Raw genomic sequence first — 21,790 nt, forward strand, 5'->3', positions numbered from 1 at the left:
CGCCGGGCCGCGCGAGCGCCGCGAGACACCGCCCCGCGCACGCGCCGTGGCGGCGGCGGCGCGGGGCCGCGCCCGCCTCAGGGGCCGGGCGGGGGGTTCGAGCCCCGGAGCCCCGTCCCGGCGCCCCGGGGAGCGGCAGGGCCGCCCCTTCCCCGTTCCTCCGCGAGAGTCACTCAAGCCGTCCCCGGTGCACCCCCGCTCGGTGCGGTGAGTGAGGCGGGGGTGACCGCATCCCCTCACAGGGCAGGGCTCCCTCAGTGCTGCAGGCGCGCTTTGACGCGGGACACCCCCCAGAAACTCCCCAGCCCTTGGCCTTCAGGTATCTGAGGGGGCCCCTCCATCTTCCCCCCATCCCTCTCGGCACGTTCTCCCTGCTCGGTGCCGCCCAGCCCCGGGCTTTGCTCCCCGCTGCCCCGGGACTGCCTCGGGCTGCTCTCGCTGCTCCCGGACCCGAGGGGTGCCAGCACCCTGACCCCAGGCGGTTTGCAGACAGACACCACCTCTCCTGAGGTTTTGCTGGTTTTTACTAGTTAATTAATTCTCTTTTAAGGAACAAAACGGCCCGCCGTGATAATCATCTCTGATCTCGAGATAATTTCCTACGTGCTCCAAGGGGCCGTTTCCTGCCTCTTCGTAGCTTTGTTCGCAGATAACGGGGTCAAAGCCCGGCCTGGCCCGGGCGGGAGGGAAGATGGTGTGGCAGCCGCTGAGGAGGAAGGAAGGCCCGGAAAGGCCTCGGCAGGGCTCGGGGGCAGCGCTTGGCACATGGTGCGGATGAGCTGTTTGAATTTGAGAGGAGGTTGGCGCCGGGAGCCCAGACCGGCACCGGGCTCTGACTCACGCCCCGGGGGCCGGCAGCGCCATTCGGCCCGTCCGGCCGCACTGCGCGGGGGCGCGGCAGAAAAACTGCGCTGCCTCCCCGGAGGTGCTAGAAACCTCCGAGAACGGTGTGATTTTAGCTCAGCCTTGTGACTTCGTTTAATTTGTGCTTTTTTAATTCATTTTGCTTCAGGGCTGGCAATGTGAAATGAAGCAGCACTTGAAAAAAAAGAAAAAAAAGCCAGTTCAAATGAGAAATAGATTTAAGATGTCTGTCTTGAAGCGCTTAGCTGGACTGTTGTGCAGTGTTATTCCAGCTTTGCTGTCTTTCTTTCATGCTCTGCCTTTTCCAAAAGTTCAGTCATTACATAGTCATATTTTTCCTTTGTTCCTCATCCTCCAGTGCCAACCGAGGTGTCTGGATTGGAACATATGGGCTGTGTCTCTGCAGACATTTAGCAGAGTTCAAATCATCTAAAATGGAAGACTTCTCCAGTGTCATGATTTAGACAAAGCCATCCAGGAGAAGTCTCATCATTGAGATGAAAGGATCTTAAAGCAGCCCCTGAATCCATGAGCAGGTATCGTCTTACCAGCTGCTGACATACAGCCATCTCCTGGGTGGAAAACAACAGCTGTTAGTCATGTACAGCAAAACAGTGACCTAGAGATGAATAATTACATCTGAAAATTCACATCTATGCAAAAAAATGTTGTCCATTACTAGGAAATGTTACTTAGTAGCTATACCTCTGATCCATTCCTTCTGGTTTAAGTGCTTGTGTCTGCTAGTAACAGCCAGTTTTAAACACTTGTAGACAGGCTATAATAGAATATGAAGGTTATGATGTTTTCTTGTGTCATTGAACAGATCTGGCTTGTTTTCTGTTTGACCATGGCCAAAATACAGATTAAAAGATAGCACTTGAACTTGCAATAATATACTAAATAACATTTAAAAATAATTATAAAAGCTGTAAGTTAGCAGCACATTTAGTAACTCATAGTATATAAAAAGGAAATAAAAATTCCTGCGGCTTCATTTTGTTGAATTACATTTTTTGTTAAAATAAAAATCAAATATGTATAGTGATTTTGCCTCCATTTTGTACAGATAATACTAGAATCTCAATATAGTTTGAACAGGTCAGAAATAAGTAGTATTCTAAACCAGTTTTTGTGCAGTACTGCATGGGGCTGGACTGCTGCTGAAGAACCAACGCTTCCACCTTCCCATCCAGAGAGGATTCTAAGGCATGGAGAGGTTTTCAGTTTGAATGAACTTTGAAATTAGATATTCTGAACTTGTATATGTGCAGGTTGTGTGCATCCTTCAAGTAATTCCCTCTGTTTTATTAACCGGGGTTAAACTAAACCAGGTATTTTAGGAAAAAGATCCCACATATGAGGGATATCTCATATCGTATCTTCCATATGAGCAAAAGTTAACTTGTTCATCATTAATGCTTTCTGATAAGACTGTGCTTCAACTTCCTAGACTACAGACAATCATCTCAGGTGTATTACATCCCTACAAATGCATTTGGTTTAGGAAGAATGGATGAATGTCTGGTACCACTTTGCCTTTTTAGTACATATAAATACCTTTATGCTCTTTGACTTTACCTGTTGGCAGCTGAGCATGGCCAGTTGTAATGCAGGGGGAGCTCAAAAGTGCATCAGCTGCCCATGAAACAAAACCTCAGCTGGCAGAATATTCCCTTGAGAAGGCCCTGTACCTCTTTCCCTGTGCCAGCTGTTCCTTCTTCCTTTTCACCAGAAGCTTCTTCCTTTCACCAGATCCCATCAATTGGGCTGAGTTCCAAATAAATTGTACATGTGGCTCATCCCTAAGTAAGGAGAAGTACATTTCTGCCAAGGCTACAGAATAAGAATCCTTATTTTATTTCAAATCAAGTACTGGGTATGCTTCCAATACAAAATTAATGACCCTAATTTGAACTATGAGGAAAATGGGAAAGGATATGTTGGATTTGGAAATAGACAGCTGGAGAAGAAATACAGTAGTGAAAGCAGTTATGAAACAAAACTGAAGCAATCACAATCATTTCTGCAAATATGGAAAATGTAAGCCTGAAATACTTCAGGATACAAGTCCACTAATTACAAATCTGGCAAATATGCCTGTACAGCTTTACCTCTGTGCTGGCAGGAAATAGGAAAATAGATCATCAAGAAAGCTAATTACTATTCTTCTGGACTTCCTAATGTATCAGCAGTTTGAGTGTTGGTATTTTGATCACTCACTTCTGGAAGAGCTGTTTGATTGTTCTCTCACAGACCAGAAATAACTTACAGCTTTCTTAGTTCATTGTCCATCTGTCCACAATGTCTTGTTTTATACTGGCTCAGGGAGCTTACTGTAAAAAAAAAAAAAAAAGCCTTTTACTGTCAGATACAAGACTGACATATTTAGGACACCAGAGAAGTTATATATAAAAAAAAAACAACCTAGAATCAGCTTGAAATCCCTATGAGTACATGTTTCTTTTGAGGTAACAAAGCTTAAGTGGGCTTGTGAAAGTTCAGTTCCTGAAGCATCATTCTTGATAGGAAAACCAATCAATAATAATTACAGCCCTGTGTATCAACCTGTAATCTTTCCTGCAATTTGTTTATATAGGTAATGGTAGTAAACAAGAAGTAATTTATGTCTGCTGAGTATAAGAAAATTTACATTTTTAAAGCAAAGCAATTTTATTATTATTTAGCCTGTGTGCTAGTTTGAAAAAAGGACATGCTGGCCTAAAGTGAGCTACTGCTAAAAAATGATTAGGATGGTTTGAGCTAAACTCCATGGTTTTTTACCTAAATGAAATACATGCAAGTAAGATAGTGCATACTGTAACTTTCAACAGTCACATTGTCGTCAGATGTAAATAAATTTTGGGGATGAAAGCAAAAAGTTGTTTTTTTACCAAGTATTACCTGCCCTTAGGATTAGTTCAAGTAACTTAGGGTTATTATACCAAATATATTTATATTATATATAAATATATATATATATAATATATATATTATATATAAATCACTCAAATAAGTAAAAACAAGAGAAAAATAATGTAATGCTAAGGTAGATGATCATCTGCTTTAAGTAATTTCCTTGTAACTACATTCTAAGCCTTATATTCATTAGCTTTTCAGAGCATCCAACTGCAACATTTAGTGAATAATGCAATCACAAAATAGCATATGCTGATAAATGGAATGTGGATGAGCTCTCTAGAATCAGTATTCACACACAGAAGGAGTGACAGGGTAGAAGCTGGAACACTCACTCTCCCCAAAGTTTGCTCAAGATGTTTCTTTGGCTCATTAATTACTCATGAATGTCTTCTATTCTCGTATGTAATCTAAGAATTAGCCTCTCAGGTTGGTTATTTGTAACAGTGAGTAATACCCTCTAGCGGTACACATAGGAAAAGGAGCTAGACAAAGAATGATTAATTCTTTTTTCATTGTTAAAGAGGCTAAGTAAGGTTTCATCTAAATAACAAGAATAACCCTGTATCTTTGTATGATACAGGGCATCACTGGTCTATCTAGAGATGGAAAATGCACTGCACTGAGTTAGATGTCAGTTAGAAATAATAATTTGTTTGCAGAGGAAACAAATTGCCACTTACAGTCTGGAAGGAGTGGTTCTAGTGACTCCCACATCAGAGAGGTATGTCCTTATATCTGAAGGCTACATTTAATTCCTACATATGACAAGTAACTCTGTAGGCAAAAAAGGAATATTTATCAGTCTCTAATATTGCAGTGTAATAAAGCCTGCATTTCCAGACCCTGTGTGCAGTCCAGCGTTCACTATCAAAAAAGTATTCTCTAAAAAAGCTTGTAATCAGGGTTTCCTGCAGTTACCAGGACTTTTGTTTTATTTGCCATTGGCAAAGGTTCAGAGATGGAGGTGAAAATTGACAGTGCTGAATAGAGTCCAACAAATGCCTCTCTTAACAAGAAAAAGCTATTGAACTCATTTAAAGAAGTAAGTTTAATGCAAGTAATTCAAATACCCTTTAATCTTTTTCCAGAACCCCGGTCTACTAAAGCAGAGTAATTTAGGTCTGTTTTGAAATAATCTTTGCTTCCATAAATAGAATATCCCCAAGCAAGGGGAATATCCAGGAACTTAATGCATTTCTCTGAAGTAGCACATCCATGTGCAGTGTGTGTCACAATGTGATGACACTTGTCTAGTCCCATGTCATTCTGATTGTCACTGGTTTTGCCTTTCTGCAACCCCAGTATTGCTCTAAGATTTAAAAGCTTTTGGGAGTTTTTCAGGATTTTCTGGTGCACTGAATACTCCACTCCTCCAAGAGGAAGGATCTCACAGTATTCAGTATCACACTGGTTCAGAATTTGTATCAGATTCTAAGCTAATGTTAAGCAAGATGGGAGTCAGAAATCAATTATTTTAAGGTCCCATGAAGGAAGGATTTACTGTGCCTTATCTTTCTCAGCTGTAGTTCCTGGCATTAGTTCAGCTACTGCAGTCTTGGACCAGTGTAATCTTCCATACTTCTTGTTATCTCATTATTTTTTTATTTTGCTGTGGCAAACCAATCTCTGTTTTCTTTATTCTCTTCTAAAACATATAATAAAAGAATGGAAAAAAAATCAGAGTAACTTTGCCAATCCTGCTGTAGGATATAATGACACTTTCAGCCGCCACATCACTGTTAATAAAACAGAGACAGCAGTTTAAAAAGTTCTGACAAGAATTTATTAATTTATGGTTGAGAACAAATGTGTCTGACAGTGGAATGATGAGATTACCACATTCTGTACAGAGAGATTTTTCTAGAAATCTTCTTTCCACTGTGTTGACAGAACTTGCAGTATAGAAGTTCAGGAGTGGGTGTCAGTTCACAGACTCTCAGCCAGTTACAAGGATGGCTGCATGCCCAGATGAGATGTAGGTTCAGACTTTCCTTACTGTTCCTGTTTCTGTATGTTCACTCCTGCTGAAAAACTAATCAAGCTGTCTGACACCTGGCACAGGAGGGCAGCACTAGGTGTTACCTTCCTGTATTAAGCTGGCTAGGAAGTTTTATTACCCAAAAGAAAAGGAAAAAAAAATAAGAAGCTATTTTAAGCTAAAAGCTGGAAAGAAAGAAGCTAGTCAAGCTGAGCCTTCTGTGCTTTTTTTTTTCTGTCCATGCTGAAGGCTGAGAAAAGCCTCCTTCAAAGTACAAGAACCTCTATACAACTGGGGGAAATGGCAGTTGTGTGGTTACTTTAAAAACACTGCTTTCTGGCAGGTGGGCAGGTACTGACTGTAAGTGCATTTTGTGCAGGACACTTGCAGATGGGTAGATATTGACTGTGAATGGTATTTTGTGCGGAACACTTACTTTTAAAACCTTTAAATACTTTTATGATATAAGAAAGACATATAAAATCTCTCAAGTACTTTCCCCAAGCCTTAATATCTTCATCCACCGGCAAGAAAAAAAAAAATAAAAAAAAAATTAAAGTTTTCTAATCTTCACTTGAGTTGTCAAATTCCTCCCAGTCTGATACGCTTATAACTTCTGATGGAAAGTCAAGATGATGCTTCATTCGGTCTGCGTGCCATTCTGAGAGCCACTTCTCTGTTTCCATTAAAATAGCCCTGGGCAACGTGAGGACACAGGCAGCCATCCCAGAAATGTCATCCTCCAGCTGGGGTCCTTCCTCCCAACAGTTTCTCTCTGCATCATAAATGTGGACGTAGTCCATGCGGATCCCCCTGTTGTGGGATCTGCCTCCCAAGACATAAATCCTGTTGTCTAAGACCGCGATGCCTGGCTCTCCGTGCCCTGCAGGAAGTGGACATACATTTGTCCACTGATCTGTGCTTGGCTTATAGCAGGCAACCTGTAGAACAAAAAAGAAAAGAGAGAAGGCAAAGCTGGATTTGTATCCTAGTGACAGAGCCTGGCCATAAGGTAAACTATTTAGGGAGGAATATCATCAGTCTTTTGACAGTGTGTTGATAATAGAGACAGCATATGAATAACTAATACAAGTACAGTGCTCAGCAGAAAATTGTGCATAGGTACTACATAGCTTTGAAATCACAAGTTCTGACCCTGCTCCTGGAATAACAGCTGTATGTCATTCCAAAAATGTATACAAAAGTGAAAGAGATGGGGACACATGCTAATATAAGCCCAGACGTAATTCACCTGTTTGTATTAGAGAAGAAATGCTGGAACATACAAATATGACAAATCTCCTAAACTGCGTCTGCACCATATGTTGAAGAGCTTCAGATTTCATTGGGTCCTTACTTGGCTAACTGCTTTCATTTGTAGGCACCTTCTTATCATTCAGACACACTCTTCAGCTAGATTTAATTATGCCATCCACTGGCTCTATAAAAGCAGTTACTTTTGGTATTTCTTTTCAAGTCTCTAGCAATTCTAGAAGCTGGAATAAGGTTCAAAAGAATTCTCTCCAGATGTCCCTTATCATCAGATACTGTACATTTTAATTGCATTATACAACTGCCATCCAACATATCCTTAACAGCTCTGCCTTGCAATTATACATTGGTAATTCAAAACTTCTCCACTTAGAAAAAAATGCATGTAAAGACAGTAAATTTAACTGATGTTGTAGGATGTCAGAGAGAGAGGACATGATTTGTATTTGGAGTAAGGGTTGAGCTACCCCCAGTCTAGGCCTCAGATAATCGGCCTTGGTGGGGCCTTTGAAGCCTTTGACGTAGTAAGAAAATAGTTGTTGCCAGTTAGAAATTACTTTAAGGTAACCATGGTGTTAACAGATTTTCTGGGTGTGAATTGGTGGAGAGCTGCAGTGTGGAACTCTGGCCACCTTGAGACAGGGACAAACAATGTTTGCTGACCAATGATAGTGTGCTCACAATTTGTAAACTATATTGAAGCATATATAAACTACCATCTTGCAGACAATAAATGGAGAACATAGCATTAACCATATTGGCTCGACCTGTGTTTGTCCAGTCCAGCTTCCCTCTTATTGTAAGAAGTCCCTAGCTTTTAACTGATGTGCTGCTTACTAGGCATGTGCATGCCAATGAAGTTATCCATCAGAGATGTTTTAAAATTGAAAAGAATTCCAAGTGCTAGAGCTTTAATGCTTTGTGGGTGAGACTAAGACAGACAACAGTAAATAAATCATTGCCAGTTCTGCAGGTGAGTGGGGCAGAGCTCACCCAGCAGCCACTGCAGAGCAGTTTGATTTGCATACTTAGTAGAAGAACAATATTACATCTAAGTGCCAGCATCCACGAGCAGCCAAGAAGAGACACGGGTGTGACGTGGTCTCACCTGGTGAACGTCCCTCCTGTAGCCAGAGTCATTGTTGCTCCCCCCGATGACGTAGAGCTTTCCCAGCAGCGCAGCCATCCCGTGCCACGCCCGTCTCACTGGCCCGTCTGCCAGGACATCCCAGCGGTCAGTCCTTGGGTCATAGCACTGCAGCTCCTTCAGGTAGTCCTCTCCTCTCCTCCCACACGTGATGTACATCTTCCCATCCAGCGCCGCTCCCGCGTGGGCGTACACCTGCACCGCCACGGCAATGGCAAAGCAAGAGGCTGAGCTCTGGGTTTGTGTACATCTCCCGGTTTTGAAGCAGGGAATGGACATGAAGGGAGTGACATTGTTCATGAGTTATGCAGAGATCAAAAGCAGAAAGGATTTTCTTATGGACAGTTATTTCTAAGATATAATTGCAAATTTCTGAATAAAACACACTAGAATTTCTAAAACTTTCAGAACTGCAGCATTCTCTGTCTTTATTGTTCCTTGATTAGATCATTCATACTATAACTTTACTCCCTAGTCTACTTGGAAGCCTTTTTATTAGTGATTTTTCTTATACAAGCACTGTTATCAGGAATGCAAGTTACTCTATTTAGTAGAACTCAATTCAGGCTTTTTGTATTTTCAGCACTGACACACATTTATTATTTGCTTTATTAATAGTTTTAAGGATTAACACAAAAAAGGTGCAGATAAAATCAACAAGAAACAGGAAAAATAAGCATTTAACTGGGAAATGTGATTTACATATGCTATCATTTCATTTTCTTGTCATCCATTTATTTGCATATACAGCATTTACTGCTTCCCATCTGAATATCAGCAAGTTAAAAGTTACACCTGAGAAAAACATCTAGCAAGATTAAATCAGGAATTGGGGAACTGTGGTAGAGTGTGTGGCTAATGCACTCCTTACCTCCTTCTTCAGAGGTGTCACATATTCCCAAGTGTTGGTTTTAGGGTCATACCTCTCCACTTCCCTCAGGTCTTCATGGTAATCTCGGCCTGCGACGGCATAAATATAGTTGTCCACGACACAAACACTGAGGTCAGCGTGCTCTTGCTGCAGGGACTGGATCTGGAACCATCTGTTGTGTCGTGGGTCATACCTTGTAAAAGAATGGGATCAAAGGAAGTTATTCCTGCAGCTGCGGAATGACTGCTGGAATAGCAGACAGCTCCATGGATGTGGGTTACTGCACTGTCTTCAGCTGAAATTGAGCTCATCTCTAAGTGATGTGAAATTTGGCCTTCTCAGCATTTTATTATTAGCAAGGTTGTTTTATTCTATTTATAGGAGATGTACTTTAGCTGACATGATCATGCTATCAAAGCCTAGGTTTTCCATTATCTTGTACACTGCTGTTGGGTGACACATCACAATCTCTGTTTGCAAAAAGCAATTCTACAAGGTAACACAGTCTAAAAATAACACAAAGACTGAATCGGGATCTTCAAGAATATAAGAAGGGCATAAATATACGGCGGGTTCTTTGATTTCTTTCCCCAAATATTTGCTGATCAAAGTGAATCTCATTATTCACTTTCACATCAAACTATCTCTCTCATCTGGAAATTTTACTTACAGAGAAAACTGGTTGAGAATTGAAATTATGCATGCCATAAAATAACAAAAACTCAGCTAAGACTTGTAAAAATGAGCACAATTTAAAGACAGAAGGGTATATATCTGTTTTTGTAATGTAATGGGCATGAAGATCTAAACCTGATCCTTCCTCCTGTCACACAGAAATATAAAAGGACTCTGGAATGCTGCTATTGTGCACACGGATTTTTGAAAATCTGTAGGTAATAGCATTTTATTTAAAATCATTTTGTATTGGGACAAAAACTACATATAGAAGACTTCCAGAAAATGCCAGTTAGAGAACATCTAGACAGCCAAGAGTTCAGGTTCATTAATGCTTCCCACACCTTTAATACTTCCCTCCTCCAACAAGGCAGAAAGAAGAGTAATACTCTTGAATGAGTAGCTGTTTCTACACTGTCAGGCTTAGCTTTGTCTCATAGCTCTGCTGGGAGCTTCCTGTTACAATGAAGCTCATTTCTTGTGTTTTCTTTCAGTGAGGCTCCTGCTCAGTTCCTAATCTTTTGGCTGGCAAGTGTACTGACTGTCTACTGGCTTACAGACTCAGAAATGGGCAACAGAGTGGCAATAAAATTAATAGCAGGATTATCCTTATCTTACCTCCAACACCTTGACTCTGCTCGAAAACCACTTACATTGTTGTCTCCACCAATTAAATACACAAAATTATTGAGAACAGCAATCCCTTGGTTGGACATTCTGGGAGCTAGTGCAGCTGTAAAGTGCCTCCACTCCCCCAACAAGGGGTTCAGATACTTGGCTTGATCACTGAGAACAATGGATGGAGTAGAATGCATCCCTCCAAATCCCACTACACATCGAAATTCTGATCTCAGCTGTGTCTGGGAGCTCTGAAGCATTGGCTGAAGACATTCATTCTTGTGGTACATTAATGCATCTGCAACTGTATCTTTTAAAGGACATGGACTTAATTTGTCATGAAGCCTTTGCAGGATCTGGGGTTCCATCAGAGGAAAACGAACTGTCTCAAGTAGCTTAAGGGGCTCCATCAGGGAGATGTGATCTGTCTCCAGCTCCTCTGGAGAATAATGATAAAAAAGTGCTCCATCATAAACTTCAAACTCATAGTTAACCTCCAAACGGTTGCTGCTGAGAAGGGAGTAGACCTTCTGCAGGGGTAGCTGTCGGTACACTTGTGTCCTTGAGAAAGCTGTGAAGTTCTTCAAAATGTAGGAGTCCAGCTGCTCACTCAAATGCTTTAAGTCATAGTGGTCAGCTAGTCTGTACACATCAAGGATGTTCTCTTCATCTACCCAGGACATGAGGAAATCACAACAGAACTTAATGACTTCTGGAATCTGCAAGAGAGAGATGTTTTCATTTCAGACACCACCTGCCCCACACTTGAGAGACAGGGGACTGAAGCCTGGGATGACTATGAGGAAATTGTCCACGAAATGGCTGCTCTCCTCACAGTCTGACCACCACTTGTGCCCTCTTCACCTTTCCCCAGAGAAAGAGAACTCAGCATGGGCATGTGGATGAATATAACACAGCTCTTCTAGCCATGCTCTACTGCAAGACTAAGCTTGGCTTCAGGTGCAGCAGCAATGTGCCTTCCAAGCCATGTGGGACACTGGGCACTGCAGGCTCTGCAGCCTGCCTGGGAGCAGCCAGGAGAACAGACACAGAGGACATGGTGATTACAGTCACTCTGTGCTTGTTTTTTTCAGAGCACTATAGACATACTATATCCAAGATTGTATCTGTAATAAATATATCACTCAAGAGCATAGGATGCCATTGGAAAGGAAAATGAATATTTAGTATTGTCTTCTGAACACAATTTGAAGCTGTATCTGGCAGGAGGAACAAAGAACTAACTGCTGTCCAGGAGCCCCTCTGCTAACAAAGTGTGTAAAAACCAACCAAAGCAAGCACTCACAAAGTTTAAGATTCAGAACCAAAGTCTTGTGCAGCAGTTAGCTGCAGGGGAAATTAAAGAAAAAAATTCTTGTCTTAAAAGCACATGAACCCTGCACTTAGTGCAAACCATAGTGGCAGGATTTCCTGTAGTGATGGGGTCAGGAGAGGTCACATGCCTGTGGACCCACCTTGAGCAGCACAATTTCTGAACAGCAAACCCTATTCTTTACCATAAGCCAGGGATATTTTGTTTCAGGGAAGCTTTCACAAACAGATCACGGAAAGGGAATGCTATATAAAATTCTCCTCTAGATTAAATGGGTAATGTTTTAACTAATGAAACCATTGGCACAAATGAGATGTGCAAGGAGCCATTAATTGTTCCTACCCTTCCACAGCATCCCAGAAATCCTTCTTATCATGCCCATGCTCCTGCTCACCTCTTAGCCCTCCCTCTAACCAGATATCCATGTTTTCTGTTTCTTTCATCATTGCTTTTGTTTCTTGTTTCTTTTTTGTCACATTTCCCAGTACCTCACCTGAAGCTGACAGGCTGCAGCTAAGGTTTCCTGTACACTGTTCACACTGAGTTCCAGCTCAGAAGTGTAAATGAAGTTCAAGATTTTACACATTGCATTGTAGGAGATGCCATGAATATGAACTTCTTCTTGTTCCATCTCCCTCAATCCTCCTGCAAACATTCCTCTGCAAAACAGACAATGGTACACACTATGGCAGATTTGCATTGAAGCTATTTTCACTTTGCTCATATTATGTTGTCCTGGGAACATAAAAAATATTTGGAAATACAAAAACCTAGCTAGACACTTCTATGTGATTACCTCTTCTCTAAGTTAAGAGTACAAGCCTTTAGGACCTAAGGAAGTAACACTTCATTGTGCAGGAAAACAGCAGGGGCAACCTAGAAGGCACAGTTCCTAGGTGAAGGACTTAAATACAGACCCAGTATATGGGTAGTCTATGGTCAAAGGCAGAAACTCTGGGTGTGGGGAAGAGGAAACACAGAGCAACTTGGGACAAGGTAGAGTAGTCCTTCCTTCAGTTACAAGTTTGTCTGGATTGACTTGGGTGTTTGCTCTATAAAAACAAAGGAACTGCTAATCAAATTGATTGGAGACTTCCTGGTTTAATGGCCAGTGAGTCACCCTATAGGCACACAACAGTGACCCACCTCGAATGAGTTTTTGTGTATTATGAAATATCACCACCGTGGGCAAAGTCTTACAATGCTAAGGATATGTTAAAAGTGCACTTAAGCAGAAGACACCAGTTCAGATAGTCTTTCCTCTTTATAGACCTCCAAGTACCAAGTGAATTTAGTGGAGGTAAGCTCAGTGTGCAGGAACAAGAGCTTTATTTCGCAGAGAAATAACAGAGAGATGACTAAGCCATGGTTAGTATTTTGAAACAGCCTCAGCTCCATCTTATGGGTCTGATTTTAGATTCAGAGACAGAAGATGTGGATGTCACAGCTCTAACAGGCAGCCACGTGCCTGTTGCTGCAGCGTACCTGAAGTAGTCACAGGAGGCGGCCAGAAGGATGCGATGAGCCTCGATGGGTTTGTCTTCCACCACCAGCACCACATCAAAGAGGATGCTGCTGTCCCGGAGAGACACCAGCCCGCTGAGCAGGGCCTGCGAGTGCTCCGCGCTGCGGTAAGTGTTGCTGCTGCGCTGCTGCACCGAGGGCTCCAGTGCAGCTTTGTGTGCCTGAGTCAGCTCCTGATCCTCCGCCATCCCAGGCAGAAGTGCTCAGCCACCAGCTGCAGCAGAATGAAATCTGTGAGACAACAGAATCAGCAAAGGTTTGTGCATTTTGCTTTACAAATGGACCCTTGCCTGTCATGGAAAATAAAGCAACTCTTCAGTCAATGGAGAGACAGTCCTGTCCTGAACAAATTATTAAATTACACTGAAAACACACAGATGGACATCAGCACACCAAAGTTGTAGAATAAGTTTTTCCAAAACCAAGTATCTGGGTTTTCAGACCAGTATCAGGGTATGTGTCACATGAGTATTTTTTTTCTTAGCAAGAGTTTCACTTCCCAATCCATTACGAAACCCCTTTGTTTCTTTTGTATTTCTGCATCATCTGCAACAAAAAATGGACCAAAATTTTGCCAAATTCCACATTGCCTGCCTGGTATTCTCAGGTAACCTTTCTGCAATATAAACTGCACCTTCCATCTTTCTCTTAATATTTTTTCTACAGAATCTCCTCTCTCCTCTTTCTCCCTGTGTTTACTTTTTGCATTTTCTGTAGCTAAGCACATTTCCAACCTTAATTGTGCAAAATACCATAAGAAATTGCAAGCTTCAGAGTTTATTTTGACAATTTCAAGCTAACATTACTTTCCACTTTCCACAAGCAACTACTTTCCACTTCCCTGTGACTCCCTGCAGAGAGGAGGTATTTCCTCCAGAATGGGCACTGTCCAAGGCTATCCTGTACCTTTTTCTAGGGCTGCCACTAACACACTGGGAAGGTCCCTTATGGCACATGGGGAAACACCTGTAAAAAGCTATCTGCAAGTGATTGTGTTTCATGCCTATGGTTAAGCAATCAAAATCTCATGAGTCCTCTTCTACCATCCTGTAATTTACCCTGTCCATTGTCTTTGAGCAATGTCAGAAGCTGTAGCAGTCAGAGCTTATAGACTCTATCCAATTGTCAGCACACATTAAAAAAACAGCCCCCATTAGCAAAAGGAAGTAAGTGAGCTGATATGGCTGCTAACAATTCAGAAGATCCTCTCCTCAGCAGCCTGGGAAATAGCTTAGTGCCACAAGGGATAGTCACAAGGGCTTAGCAGCAGTCAGGAAAGCAAAAGAGAACAAACCCAGCAAATCCAAACAAACAGTGAAGAAATTGAACCACCATTTTGTTGTGCCAGCCATAGACAGTGAAGGCAGCACTGAAGATCTCAAAACACTGCAGGTATTCTGGGTATGGGCAGCAAGGAAGGAGCTACCCAGATGACACCAAGAAATATGAAAATGTTTATTGCTCTGCCTGAGGAAGTTACCCTACACTGCCCAAAACAAAAGGAAGGTGGTGTTGCGTGGTGAATAGAATGGAAAAAAACCTGGGGAAGTGTATTAATGTTTATCTGCTCTTTGGCAGCAAAACCAAGGCAGCAGCTCAGAAAAGGAGCTCTGACAAGACAGCCTTCTGGGGAGCACTCAGGTCGATTAGAGAGGGAAAACTATCCATCATCAGCTGAAGAGATGAGTAATGGGTTATTTTGCATGACAGGTTGATGCTTTTCCTAGAAATCAAATGAAAGCAGGCAAAACATTAGTGTATCATTGCATTTGCTCCTGGGGAATACTAAGAGTGATGGATTGAGGCAAGGGAAATAATGTAGTAGGAAAGGCAAGTGAAACAGTGAGTGTTACATGATGCTGATCAGAAATTTCCCATTTCACTAAAAGAAAATAAATGCAGCAAAACCAAAGTAGGGCAACATGTGGTCCAAATGAGGGACTGATTAAGATTAACTGTTAATGTGGTTTAAAAGCTCCAAAATAGGTTACATCTTTTCCTCTTCTTAGAGAGCTGTATCAAAAGTCCCTATGGAAGTAAAATCACTGTATCAAAAAGCAGAAGCAAAAGCAACAAATTAACTATTTTCTGAATCCATAGACATTTTCAGGATTAGGGGAAACATCATGACCTTTGATACAATCTTATCATATACTGCAGTCATTGGTGGGAGAGAGGCCAAGGCAAGATAAGTAAGAGATAGAACTTCACAGGCCACTGAAGCCCTGTAATAAGTGTTAGCAAACAAATGTATTGTAGGATAAGCAGGCTACAGAGAGAGATACATGCAGGGTAGAGAGGGAGACCCATATAATAGTGCAAGTCTTTATTTACTTAATTTTATTTAATATGACTGCAGGTAGTTACTGTTCAGAATATATTCTCTATCTGAATAATCTTAAAAGGTAACAGAAAGGGGATGAGGCTTTCAGCAAGTAAAGCCCCAGAAGAGATTTGATCTCACAAATGTGGTAAGTGGAATCAGGAAGATTAAATGGTATTGTGAAAGAGAGAAAATAGAAATACATTAAAATGATAAATTATTTAGTGATTCTGTAGCCAGTATGAGCATTAGTATCTGAGTAGCTCTCAGTGACAAGTGGGAGCTGTCTTGGAGATCTGCAGGGAGTTTATCTCACACTTAGTTTGAGTAGATACAGACTTCAATTATGCCACAGCCACTGTGAAGAGCTGAACAAACCAGCTCTGCTGTGACCACCCAGCGTGGTCAAGAAGAAATGCTGGGAGTGCAGCTGAACCATCCTCCACAGCTGATTTTTGGCTGGTGAACAGCTGAACCTACAGATTTTTTTGCTATGCTCTATTTTCTGAATTCTGGCAGATCTGACCTCCTGTTTCCAATTCCTGCCCCTGGGCTGTACCTCAGCTGTCACTGGTGAGCTGGACTGTCCCTCAGGGTGGTCACTCATGCTTGTACATCATCCTAATGAACTGCTCCTAGCCTATACAATTAAAGGTAAACATTTGTAGTATTAAAGTCTGACTGACAGATGTGGTTAAGTTTTCCTTGAGCCAAAAGCCTCTAAACTCCTGCCTAGGTAGTTTCAGGAGCTGTTAGAAAAGAGGTGTAAGACGAAGAAGGGTGGACCAAGAGGTCCATGGGGTGGCTGTGGGGGATGTGGCCAGCAGGATTCCCTCAGCTGAGTGTGCTCAGCACTGGAACAGCTGCACCAGGAGCAGCTGGGGTCGGGTGGGCAGGAAGGTACAAGAGCAGCTGCTGTGGCAGGGTTAGTGGGGTTGTGTTGTGGGCTTCTTTGAAAGAGAAGTGGGATGGGTTTGGCATTTGAATTTTCTGGATTAAATGCAGTGTGTTTGCTGAGCTGATTGATCATTGTGTGTATTTCTTTGGGTATTGTTCTAAATGCTGATTACAAAATTGCTGAGGAGGGATATTGTTGTTAGCACAGCACCCTGCTTCTCAAACTGTGTGGTCTGACCAGTGTGCTTTGGCCTTTGTTGCTGTCTAAAAATCTATTTTGCCTAATGTTTATTTTAAAAAACCAAAAACCAACCCAAAGCTGCCTAAATGTAATGTAAACAAGACAGTTCTGGGTAGAAAGACAGAACAGGTTTGTTCCTCTATCCTGAGCTTCTCTACTGTCAGCTTGTAGGATGTACCTGAGGCCTCTCTGCTCTCTTATTTCTGTTATTGTGAAAACAGCTCTGTGACAGACAAGTTCTTAGAAATTTGAGTAATATGTTTTCTTTCCCTTCTCTTCTTGAGAAAGTTTCTCAGTACTGGTCAGCTTTTAGCAGTGGGCTTCAGTGGCTGAGTACTGCAGAGCTAACCCTGCAGGTGGAAAAGAGGAGGAATTCTTTGAGTTCACTGTGTTTCTTTAACACTAGCAAAGAGAAGTATTGTCTCATGTGCTGTGGGATGTTGTCTGCAGAAACAGCAAAGTCCTTGTTCTGACTACTTTGAAATTGCAGAGAAAATTGGGCTAGACACTTTATTTGCTGGCTGCACAATGTATTTTAGCCTGCAGTTATGCTAGTTTGTATTTGTCTTTTGGAGGATGTGGGTTGATGTAGGGATTAATTTTAAGGTATTACAACTGAGTTTCCAGTACATAAAGAAGAAAGTCTATGGCGTCAGTAATTTTATGTGCATATCTGCAGGCAGGTGTAGAAAGATGCTGACTGTTTGGTCATGTTGAATCAAGGAGTTAAAAAAATTACAACAGGCAGAAAAATCCCCCATAAATGGAAAAACCCACAGGGGTAGCTAGAAACACAAGATTGCTCTTTTTCAGTAGACTGAAATCTTCTACATTCTGTGTCTGGATTCCATCTGAGAACCAAGAGAAGGCAGCCATGCCTTGCAATGGAGGGAGCAGAAAAGAACTTGAGTACTTCCTTCTCCTTCACTGTCTCACCAGTGGTCCCTGGTAAAAAGCTGTGGACACAGTGAAAGCTACAATGTCTCAGAGACCTGCAGATAACTCCGTGGTTGTCTTGTATTCAAATTCTACAACATGCTTCTGCAGATTACTGGCATGAAGAAAAGTAGAGGTCTTAGGCTTCTGATTACTCAACTGAAATAACTCATTAACTACCCATGAAAGGAGTCATGGTAATTTTTTAAAACAAAATCCTCTTTCTGATCAACAGCTTGCTTTCATAATAAAGGTATGTGGCTTATGACTGAGGAAGCTGGCACTGGGACAGGAGGAATTTAGGGAATGCACTGTAGTTTGATCAATGGCAAAATGGTGAGAAACTGGTATGCTGGTTGCTCTTGTGCTCACTGAAAATCCTGATCCTTTTAAGAACACAAGGTCTAGGAATGGAGTAACTCAACTACAAGCAAAGGGGAAGGGAAAAGTTAAAGGTATGGGAAAATAAGATAAGGTAGAGAAGAACGCAATGTGTGTCCTAATGGTATTTTCCAACACAGATCAATTGTCACACATGGTGCTCCTGTGCTGCCATTACAGCTAACTCAAGCTCTCTTTTCTGGTGAGGGATGCTGTGCTTTAACATGGTATAGGACATTTACAGTGCTGAAGTGTTGCTGGTGTTGTGTGTATGATACACACCTAGCCAAGTGTTCACCCCTTGTATGACCAGCACCCAGGTCAGAGAGGTGCTCCTAATGTCAGGTGCATGTGTGGGTTTGGGGGTGTCTTTTTGTGAAGTTGTGCTGACAGCTTTGATTCTCTACTGTAGAGAAATGGCTGGATGCAGGAAGGATTAACCAAGTTAGTTTCTATGGAAACTCAGACATTTTTGTATTCAAGAGCTCGTGGCTGTCAGTTACATCACTACAAAGAGGTGTTTTACGCAGATAGTGATATTTTCTTGTGCATCAGCTGTGCCTAAAATAAACTCGAGCTTGCTGGTGTCGGGTATCCAAATCTGTTTAGCTTACTGCCATATGGACAGGTGGCTCGAGCTTGGTGGGGGTCCCTTGCTTTCTTAGAAGTGTGGAATAATTCAGACTGGAAAGAAACTTGGGGGGTATCTAGTCCAATCTGCTCAGAGCAGGGAAACCTTCAAAATCAGGTCAAGATGTGGAGAGCCTTGTCTAGTCAAGTGCAAAATCTCCATCCTTGTCAGTAGTCAGAAAACTGATTGTTTAACCACCAGATTTGTTTTCTTCTTTAGCTGTGTGAAGTTTTCCCCTGCAATTTGCGTCACTTGCCTCTCATCCCTGGCATGGTACCACAAAGAGTTTGGCTCTACATTGTCCTGTGCCCATTAGGTAGCTTAAAAAACGTCAACTGGCTCTGCCCTTATTCTTTTTGTCCTGAACTGAACAAAATCCAGTATTCTTGCCTTGCAGGTGCTTGTATCTTCTTGTAAGTGCTCCTGCCCTGTATGATTCCTCCACTGAATTCTCAGCTTTTTCTTTCAGTAGAGAGCTCAAAACTGGGCACAGTATTCATTTTTTTTTTTATTATTATGAGTGCTTAACAGAGTGGGAAATAAAAATTCACATGACCTACTGGCTGTACCCTTGCTAACACAGCCCAGTATGAAGCTGGACCCCACTGGAGAAATCCCATTCAACAGCTGCTCCTCAGGTGCCCCAGGGTTTCTCCTTCCAAGCTGCCTTGCAGCCAGCCTTGTCTCCTACCTGCTGTGATATCTGGAGTTGCTCTCACCCAGCATGACTTTGCTTTTGCTGTTAAAAATGATGTAGTTCCTCTTGGTCCCCTCTCGCAGGCCATATTCACCAGAGCTCTTCCCTGACACAGAACAACCAGTGTGGTGTGCTGGTTGGCATCCAAACACATTAGGCCCTTAAAAATCTTAATGCATTGGAGGAATTTCTGCCCTAAGGCTGCCCACACCTTCATCACTCCCTAGGGAGTAACAAGGATGAGGATTTAAGGCTGGCTTCAGCTGCAAGCCTGACAAGACAAGGTACAGGAGCAAAATGCTCTGCTGAGCCTGGGGGTTGCAGATCTGCAAGCAGAACCTGGCTATGGACCAGGACTTCAACAGGGCAGAGGACAACAGGCACACATCAGCTCAGTCAGGAAGTGTCAGAAAGGGGAGGCAGCTGGGTGCCTGCCAAAATAGTTGGGAAAACAAATGTGATGCCACAAACAATGTAAAATGAAAAGCAAAACTATTGTTCATTCTAACTGGAGTGCAAATAGCAGAATAATTCACCAACTATGTGATTATTTGTAATGGGCACTTGTTACATTGAAGCCAATTGAGTTCAGTTATGTGTAGATAAGACTTAAGGCAGTTTCATGCTTCTTCAGGGAAAAGGGAAGGCAGAAGCTTTTGTCAGTAATTCAGAATCTATGCATTCGCAACCGTGCAAAAATAAATATTCTAAAATACTCCATTTTAGGAACCTTCTACAAATACAAGAAACAACCGAAACAACTCCATTTGACTGAGGTCCCCACATGATATCTCAGCATTATTTTTGAGCACTCAAATGATGATGTGCTTTTGCCTGGTCTGCACACACAGTCCTCCCTTGCTTCACTAATAGAAATAAGCAGAAACACACTCTGAATTGACTTTCTGAGCCATTTGCAGTTTCTAGCATTAGTAGAATACTTGAAGAGTGGGAGGAAACCTAAAGGTGTGGCCTGGGAAACCGCTTTTGCAAATGATGCTGTCTCACAAATGCTGGCATTCATTCCTTTCAGCAAACACCTGGGGGGTTTTTCCTTTCCCTCACCCCCCTGAAAACCCATTACAAGTTATTTCTAAGACATATCCAGAATAAAACACCTCGTTTAAAATGCATATGACAACACCACCATGAGGTATATCTATATTTAAATAAATATTTAAAAATATTTTTCCTCCTGTGAATAGTACTACAACCTAAAGAATATGAGCTTTCTAATTTGAGTGTTTTACCTAATCTGTAGCAGATTTGCAACTTATCCACATTCATAGAACTCTAATGTTTTCTGCTGTGTAATTTTTGTGTAATTTATAAATTAGCCAATCTGCTCAAAGAATTTTGAGAAACGCAAGTAGCTGCCAAGACTTGAACCTGATTTATTGAATTACTAAAATCACATAATGACTTTTTAAGCATTCTAAAAAACAAGGAGGAAAAAAATTAGGAAGTAATTACTTCTATGCCAAACACAACACTTAAATGCCCTGGAAGAGAGCAAGGACCTCTTCCACCACTTTCCAGCTCCAGTTTCTCATGAACTGGATTATTTTCATATTATTCACCACATTAATTTTGTTCTGGCAGGCGCCTGTGGTTTCTGACCCATGACTTAGCCATTTCTCACGGGTGACAGAGAGTGAGCAGTTTTCTCTGCAGGGGAAGGTGACCTGGAACCGCACACCACAGACAGAGGCAGCCCGGCTCCAGAGGAAGAGGTCAAAGGCAGGTCAGGCGCGGTTTTACTTTCTGTGGCCGGGCTGGCGCTGCCTTCGCAGGCGCTGCACCCGCTATGGCGGCCCTCGCTCGGCCCTGCGCTGCGGGCAGCCCGGGAGCCCTGCCCGGCTCCGCGGGGCCGCCCTCCGCCTGCCGGGGCCGGGGCTGCCGGGCCGGGGCTGCCGGGCCGGGCGGGGCGCGCCGCCGGCCGGCGCTGCCCCGGCAGCAGCCCCGGCCCCGCTCCGGCCGCTCCCTCCCGTGCCCGCGGCAGCCCCGCGGGGGACCCGGGGTCGGCCCGGGGTCGGCCCGGGACACGCTCCCACCCGGGGTCCCCCCGGGGAACGGCAGCGCCGGTGCCGGCAAGGGAGCGCCGGGCGGTCCGGCCGGGGCCCGCGCTCCTCGCCCCCGCCGCAGCACCTACCGAGAGCGGCGGCGGCGCCTCCGCCTTCATGTGCGACCCGGAACCCACCGGCCGAGGGAGGGGCGGCGGCGGCCGGAACCGGGGCGGGCGGCGTGGGCGGCCCCGGCGCTGCCCGTGCAGGTGTCGCGGCTGTGCCCGGTGGGCTCCGGGCCGGTCACCGCCGCGCGGAACCCGGGGCTGCCGTGGCCGCAACCCTCGGGGCCCGTGAGGAGCGCGCCCGGGCCGCCACCGGCGAGTAGTGCTCCCGGGCCGGACTACATTTCCCAGCGAGCCTCACACCGAGTAGGCAGATCCCGCGAGAGTTGGCGGGGCTCGCTCCGGGACTCCA

General features: G+C 43.4%; 1 protein-coding gene and 2 long non-coding RNA genes across 7 annotated transcripts; 1 reads left to right on the forward strand and 2 right to left on the reverse strand.

Annotated features, from left to right (window-relative positions):
- Positions 1 to 66: 66 nt before the first annotated feature.
- Positions 67 to 11,501, forward strand: LOC146765992 (uncharacterized). The gene is made up of 2 exons (XR_014958564.1): positions 67 to 207; positions 10,224 to 11,501. It is a non-coding gene; the product is annotated as an uncharacterized LOC146765992 (long non-coding RNA).
- LOC146765993 (uncharacterized) lies at positions 2,702 to 5,547 on the reverse strand. The gene is made up of 2 exons (XR_014958565.1): positions 4,467 to 5,547; positions 2,702 to 3,200 (listed from the first exon to the last, which is right to left on the reverse strand). It is a non-coding gene; the product is annotated as an uncharacterized LOC146765993 (long non-coding RNA).
- Positions 5,547 to 21,512, reverse strand: KLHL22 (kelch like family member 22). Of its 5 annotated transcripts, none has more exons than XM_021549865.4 (7): positions 21,463 to 21,512; positions 13,166 to 13,418; positions 12,174 to 12,339; positions 10,348 to 11,066; positions 9,055 to 9,247; positions 8,145 to 8,378; positions 5,547 to 6,705 (listed from the first exon to the last, which is right to left on the reverse strand). In XM_021549865.4, exons 2-7 carry the CDS (start codon positions 13,390 to 13,392, stop codon positions 6,328 to 6,330), a joined length of 1,917 nt encoding a protein of 638 aa, XP_021405540.3. In that variant the 5' UTR covers positions 13,393 to 13,418; positions 21,463 to 21,512; the 3' UTR covers positions 5,547 to 6,327. The 5 variants fall into 5 exon arrangements, with proteins under 5 accessions (XP_021405540.3, XP_085448754.1, XP_085448755.1 ...); XM_085592628.1 differs by having other exon boundaries at positions 8,145 to 8,417; XM_085592629.1 differs by having other exon boundaries at positions 8,145 to 8,433; positions 9,107 to 9,247; positions 13,166 to 13,435.
- Positions 21,513 to 21,790: the final 278 nt, after the last annotated feature.

Source organism: Lonchura striata, chromosome 15 (genome assembly GCF_050655825.1).
Source record: "Lonchura striata isolate lonStrDom1 chromosome 15, ASM5065582v1, whole genome shotgun sequence".
NCBI classification, from domain to species: domain Eukaryota; kingdom Metazoa; phylum Chordata; class Aves; order Passeriformes; family Estrildidae; genus Lonchura; species Lonchura striata.